Source organism: Gobius niger, assembly GCF_951799975.1.
Source record: "Gobius niger genome assembly, chromosome: 2".
Taxonomy (NCBI): Eukaryota; Metazoa; Chordata; class Actinopteri; order Gobiiformes; family Gobiidae; genus Gobius; species Gobius niger.
This window is the reverse complement of record NC_136853.1, coordinates 16,882,007-16,889,126: the sequence shown is the minus strand read 5'-3', so window position 1 is coordinate 16,889,126 and position 7,120 is coordinate 16,882,007. Positions and strand designations below refer to the sequence as shown.

Sequence of the window (7,120 nt, the reverse complement as noted above, 5' to 3'; positions counted from 1 at the left end):
GGGAGCCACTACCTGATTTGTTCACGGTTTCCTTGTATGTAAGTCTGTCAATGTATATGAGCAATTTCAATAGATTAAAACAATGACACAGATTATTAAATCTCTTCACTGTAGATGAAAAAGTGATGAAAGACTGGAGTAAATCTTCATGTAAGCTCATGCCGACTATCTAAAACACATCTAATCCACAATGATCATCTGTTTCTTCTTATCGAAGTCATCTTAGGAATGCATACTGTAGTTGCCACATCTGTTTTCATTTAAGACTTCATTCAAGAGGGAGTTCTTTTTATAGTATTTGCTTTTACCTCTGAGACCTGTCTGTACCCTTTTCAATGGCAAATACGCAATATAGCGCTGTAAAGCAGCAAATTTATGCAACTTTTTTAAATGCATTTGCAAGAAAAATACCTCTGTGTCACACACTTCAGCTGTACTTGTTCAGGCGTGTATGTGTTATTAACGTTTGACCTTTCACCTCATAGCAGGATTGACCTTGAATGTTGTCCACATCACCATGAAAAAACATGAAACATGTACGCTGAGTACTTTCTAGATGTTGATTTAACAAAGGATTTCAAAGGTTGTTGTTGTTGGAATGTGGACACCATTCGCCTGATTCACAACTTGTGTGAACTATTTTGAACACAGGTTTGTAAGTGTTTGTGTCAACAAGCTTTAAAAGATGAACATGGACAAATGGACAGGACCTCTAAACTCTTTAAAGACATAAAACATTACTTACTATAGTATTAGTGCTCACTGGTTACTAATAATATTAATAACTAGAAATATTTCATTTGGCAATTTGAATTAAATTGATCTTAATTATATTATTGTTTATTGTGCAAATATTCTTTTGAGACAATAAAAACAAATCTCTCACAAGGCTTTGTTCACTTTTGCACAAAATCTTTCTAGAAACCTATCAAGTGGATTGTGCCTTGTTTGTTTGACATGGATTAATTGACCAAAGAGCTTATTTCTTTGACTGCTTTTAGTTGCTGGTGCATCAAAAATGCCTCGAACAACAAAGATACTGTCTTTCATTTTTGTAAAGATAACATTAAAACAGCTCATGCCACATTTATTCCAAACTCAAAGAGCTGAAAGCAGCATGTTTTTACATGTATGGCTTAATCCCTCCCAGTGTACTCAGTGCCCTGACCTCACTGATGTGCGCGCGGAGAGTCCCATTGAGAGCGCATCAAAACACCTGATGGACAAAGCTGTGTATTTATATCTGTGTGGGAGAGAGAGAGTGAGTGGCAATTGCTGGAGTGAAATTTGTTGAAAGAAAAGGCTTTGAAGTCAGAGCAAATTCCAGGAGTTTCCTGTTAACGACAAGGCCAGGGTATAATGTGAACCAGGAGTGTGAGCTGGGGAGGCAAACCGTCTCAGTCTGTCTCTGCATTGAAGGAGACAGTGCACCGCTCTCTACACATACAGCTCATTATACGGGCAATATGGATTATTTAATGCTTCAATCATCCCTGCAGTTTTGACCCATCTGGATATTTTTACGTAACAACCTCTAATTGAGATGGAAAACCTGGATATGAGAGTTTGAGACAACATTTCAGACAGCAGGAAACGTCACCACCATAAGGATGCTTTATAAACTGGCTTTACTGTTATGTGTTTGGAATTGCGCACATACCAGGCAGGACATTGGCAAAAGCAAATCAAAGTATTCGGACCCGAATGTGCGGGATTGGGGAGACTACTCGGACCTTCCCGCAGGAGTTGAAGTGGGGCTGGGGCTGGAAGAGGACACACGAAATGAAAAAACAAAAGCAGAGCCAACCACAACTCTATCGCCAGAGCTGGATTTTCTGTCTGATTTTGCTGGTAAGACAAGCATGTGGGTTTGATCTGTTGAAGACCTGACTTACATCTAGAATTATTGCATTGTTTCAGGCAAAAAGAGGCTATGGGTCATAACAGCCCCCTCCTACAATGACAACTATCTACGCATGATGGAAAAACAGATGGAAGACATGGAACAGGTGGGATTAATACCTTGAACACAGCACCATAGTGAGACCACACTGCCTCCATTAGCACACTGCACTCCCATGTTGCTTTCAGAGTGTGCTCAGTCACAACTGCATGGGCTGTAGCTAAAGGTCAAGTCTGTCATCCAGGCTTTAAAGGTGTACTATGGAACTTTTTATGCAAATTTCCTCTGTAATGGAAAATAAAAGCACCATCGTTCAGCCGCTGGGTCACTGACAGGTCACGCACAGAGGGGAGTGAGACTGTTAAAATAAAGCTAATAAAACAAATTTTAACAAGAAATGGTTAAGCAATTTGAGCATTTACATATTTTTTAGGAGTCTGAACTGGAGGAGCACTAACTCATGACATTAGCAGGTGGAATAGAGCTTTTTTTTTTATAAAACAAATGAACATGTTGCACTTTTCTGTATAGCAGAGAAATTACATGGACATATAATGGAAATAGCAACAACATGATGATGATGATGTGGAACTGCATGTGTGTGCATGTGTGCCTTTTGTCTGTCCTTTATTTACAAATATGGGTACAAATTGAATATGAGATGTTACATCTAAAGGGGAAATCCAAAATGAATTAATGAAATCCATCCACAATCATTTAAAGCATTTTACAGTCCTGCTGTTTTCATATTGTTATCAAGAAATGAAGCCTCTTATTGGAGGTTTAAATGCTTGCTGATCAATTAGTGCTGCTGACAAAGTTTCTAAGAGGTAGGACTGGGCAAAAATAATCTATTTTCTTTAAAAATTGAGTTGTTAAGTCAAATCGATTAATATTTTCAGAATATCTTTCTTTTTTTCTTCTATTTTTAGTGTTAAAGCAGTACTATGTAACTCATGCCCCTAGAGGCCATAAGCGACACTGCAGGTGTTGTAGCATGTCGCGTTTTTTGTTACTCCGTGAGAGCAAATACTACGCTGACAGAAAAGACAAAAGGATTGTACATCCAATTGCAAAACGGAGACATTTTTTTTCACTCAAACTTGGCTGTAAATACTGTTTAAGTGGTGCTAGCCCGCAGTTAGCTTTGCCCATTAGCCTGTTAGCTTCTTCTTTGTGATTCTATTAGTGTGTATTGGTGACTCCGACGTGGAGGCAGCAAAGTTGCATTTGTGGTTTTCTAGCCAGAGACACCGGGGGTAGATGAGAGACCCCCCAATCATCCCATTAACACTTGTATTACCCCCAGAGGGTCTACGGAAAGGATATATTAAGGTAACAAGTTACTTAGTACAGCTTTAATAATTTTGATTAAAAAAAATCTTTGTTGGCTTTTCAGTTTTTTACAGTGATTGCCTTTGCTTTTTTTCAAGGTTTAAATATATTTTTACATATATATTAATAGTATGTTTTTTTTAAACGAGGGTAATGATTTTTTGGGGGGTGCGGGGAATCGCCCAGCTCTAAGAGGTGAAACGCGCTCTTAAACTACTCAAGAACAATCTTTTGCACGAGAAATTACAACAAAATCCTGGTAATAGACAGGTTTTACTGGGTTTGGGTGATAGAACCAGCTCAGGTTAAAATACCTCATAATATCTTGAATAAATAACGTGTGTCCATGCAATGACTCAAATCACTAATGTTATTGTTACAACTCTTTCATACCATTTCTATCCTATTATGGCGCTGTGACTGTGCTGCTAAGTCATGTGCCACCCATTAATGCAAAAATGTATCTCACCAGGAAGGGCTGAACTGTCGCCTTGCTGAGAGAGACACCTACATCATCACTATAATCCAAAACGCCATGATGGAGGGCAGGATAGTGAAGACCACTATCGAGGGCCAAGCCACAGTAGAAACCCTGGACTCGGACACTGTGAGCAGACTGCTGCACTACCTGGAGCTCACTGGATACGTAAGAGGACAAACAAATAAAACATAGAACTTGTCACATAAAACAGCCAAACCCATGCATGATTTTTTCTAGGATGTGTTCACGATGCTGGTTATTAAAAAAAACTTAAGAACCAGCGAGCGCTTCCCTTATCCGGTTCGGGTTGAAGCCATTTTCGAAATAATAGACCAATTCCCAAAGCGAAAGCTGGAGAAGATGACCAGGAAAGGACTGGATACGAGGTGCTCCTCATGTTCACATCCAGTGGTCACGTAAATGGGACGTTTCAGCTGACGCATTGTTGTTCACAGGTGCAAAACTGCCAAGAAGAAAGTTGTGATGAAGAGGAAAAAGATCAAGAAAAAAAGAATTTTGGGCTCACAGAGGCGTGGGAATGTGACTTCCGTGGTAGCGCTGCAGAGACTAAATGTTCAAGACAAGAAAGAGGCTCTGAAGAGCAAGATCCAGGACATCTTAAATGGGCGCTCAAGGTTTGTTATCCGTAAAGGGTCTACTCAAGGATCCGCGCGACAGAAGAACCGTGGAGAGGACACTGCGGCAACAACAGATAAACAACAGACAGACATCTCTTCATTATCTTCAAACAAAAAGGAAGAAAGGTGAGAAAGGTTTATGTATATCTGACTTTCACTCAGTTGTCACAGTTTTCAAGTGTCGCATCTAGTCCTTTTTTACTCCTATACTTGAGAAATACTTGCACTTGAGTAAAATTCATTTAAAGTAATGTTACTCCTACCTGTGTTACTCCATCAGGGTCGATAAAGAAGTCCAAGCCAAAACAAATGCAGAAGATACGGACATTAAGCTCAGACCAAATGGTGACAGTGAGGAAAAGAAAAGTACAAAGAAAAAGGGCAAAGGGAAGAAAGGCAAGAAGAAGGGAAGAGGGAGAAAGTCGAGCCGAGAAGTGAGCGAGAAAGACAAAGCGGCCCTGAGAGACTTCATCGAGTCTTTAAAGGGGACAAGGCGTCTTCTGGTGAGTTTCAAGCGCAAGGAGATGTTTATCTGCTGCTTTCGCTTATTTAAAAGTGAGCCTGTTTTGCAGCTGATTTCTACACCAAGCCAAGATGCCAAACTGTACACTCAGCAGAAAGAGGAAAACGAAAAGCAACACTGCAACCTTGCAATCCGGAAGATCACCGTGGCAACCATTGTGGGGCAGGGGAGCGATGCCACGCTCACCCTGGATCATCACCATCTCGGTATCAAGTGTTTTTCATCTGCCAAAGAGACATGAAACTCCAACATGCAACACTCAGAACACACAACAGAACAGAATTACAGTGTGTCCTTGGGTCATAGCATTAAAGCAACACGGAAGTGAAACATCGGAGGTTCTGAGACACTCAGGAAGTTGAATTCGAGCTATTAATAAAACAAACTCAGCTAGACTCATAAAGTTGATCATTCCCTTCTCCTGACACTTGTCCTGAATATGTTTCAGAGTCAAAGGCTCCGCTCAGTGGTCCTTCAGAGCGGATCTCAGATGCAGGGCTCATCTCTTTGCTCCGCTCTGAACTTGGCCTCTCCTCTTCTGACCTCTTCTCGATGACCATCACAGACTACGACCTCAAGCCCACTGTAAGGACAAAGTCAATGTGAAGCAGTGTTTTGAGTAGTTTCGCCAGCTTGATCCATTTGCTTTGTAGAGAGTGTTTGAGGCTCCACCGTCATCTCCTGCTTTGTATGAATTCATTGATAACTTCCCGTCAAGACGTCCCGAGAGAGAAATTGAGAGGAAAAGTGCCCCGGCCTGCTCCCAAAATGAAAAGCAACCAGAAGCTGAGAATTCTCTACTGAGGTACACGTGCAGACTCATTGTCCGAGCATATAGTGAGTGTAAAATAATACCAGGTAAACACAGTCATACCTTTGATCTTCAGGTTCGTGTCAAAGAGGAGGCTGATGCTTATCTCAGCTCCATCTGAAGAAGACTACTCTTTCCAGCAGCAGCTCTCCTCTCTCAACGGACAACAGTGCGCACTCGGTGAGGAAAGCGCCCTATAGAGGCCACACGACACCGTACACTGTCTCAGAGTGGCTTTAGCAAACTTCTGAATGACACGCTCCTCTTTATCTCTTCAAAGGCATCAGACACTTTGCACTGTTAAAGATGACGGGAACAGGAGACAAAGCCACAGGGACTGTTGAGCTCTTTCCTCTAAATGGTATGAAAAAGTAAGAGTGAATATCCTGGTAAACCTTTTAATTACAGTTTCTCTCTTTAAACACTCCCTTTAGGTCGCAGTCAGAGTGAAGTGGAGCCTTTGTCCAGAGACACAGTGAACAACCTACGGGAGCATCTGAAGATCAGTAAGGATTACTTCAGCATGCTCGTCGTGGGGAAGGATGGGGATGTGAAGGCCTGGTTCACCTCACCCCTGTGGTCCCTGGATAGTATCTATGACCTGGTGGACTCCTTGGAGCTGCGTGTGCAAGAGGAGAAACTGCAGAGGAGACTGGGTATTCACTGCAGTGACGACAAAGACCAGGGGCCCAGCCAAGGAGGGCACTATCATGAGTATGGTGTGGATGGGACAGACGAGAGATACCTGTATCAGGGACCCGAGGAATGACTGAGAAGCTTCATAAGAAACAATAAGTGAAAAAAGTAAAACACAGATGAGAGCTGGCCATAGTGTTCTGAAACAATGAAATCAACTGTATTTGAATATGCAAATAAAACTCATATTGAATGAGATGTTGTTTTATGTTAACTGAAACACAGTTAAAGTGATCGTAACAAAGCACACACATGCACAGGGGTCCATCATACTGGGCCAGGAGTCTCCAAACTTAGAGAGATAACTGGAGATAAAGACATTAAAAATGACAATGGTTCCGTTGTCGAGTTCCTGCATTATATGGATACAATTTGATATGCTTGATATGTTCCATTTCTCTTTCCATCCTTTATTCAGAACTTTCTGAATAAGATAAGCCTTTATTTATCTGAATAAAAGCTTATCTTATCTGGATAAAAAGATGTTTAGCTTCTAAACATACAATGCACACTTTAGAGCAGGGGTCACGTCACCAACCCGGCGCCCTTTGGGTGGTCATCCACAGTAGTAGCAAAACACACAGTTAATTGAGTTGCATCTGATTTCTGCTCTTTTGACTCAGTATTGGTTTAAAATCAGGAATGATGATGATGATATGGCTGATAAATCCTTTGGGATATATATACAGATTTTTACTTGTATCCCTCTAAAAAGGTTGGTGACCCCTGCTTT

At 41.2% G+C, this 7,120-nt stretch overlaps 1 protein-coding gene across 1 annotated transcript; it reads left to right on the top strand.

Annotated features, from left to right (window-relative positions):
* Positions 1–1,766: 1,766 nt before the first annotated feature.
* On the top strand, positions 1,767–6,460 carry ccdc80l2 (coiled-coil domain containing 80 like 2; the record flags this gene model as incomplete). Its single annotated transcript, XM_079552251.1, has 12 exons — positions 1,767–1,851; positions 1,921–2,009; positions 3,711–3,884; positions 3,957–4,105; positions 4,175–4,483; positions 4,638–4,860; positions 4,930–5,086; positions 5,329–5,465; positions 5,534–5,685; positions 5,768–5,871; positions 5,972–6,052; positions 6,126–6,460. Exons 2-12 carry the CDS (start codon positions 1,977–1,979, stop codon positions 6,458–6,460), a joined length of 1,854 nt encoding a protein of 617 aa, XP_079408377.1. The 5' UTR covers positions 1,767–1,851; positions 1,921–1,976.
* Between the last annotated feature and the right edge of the window lie 660 nt (positions 6,461–7,120).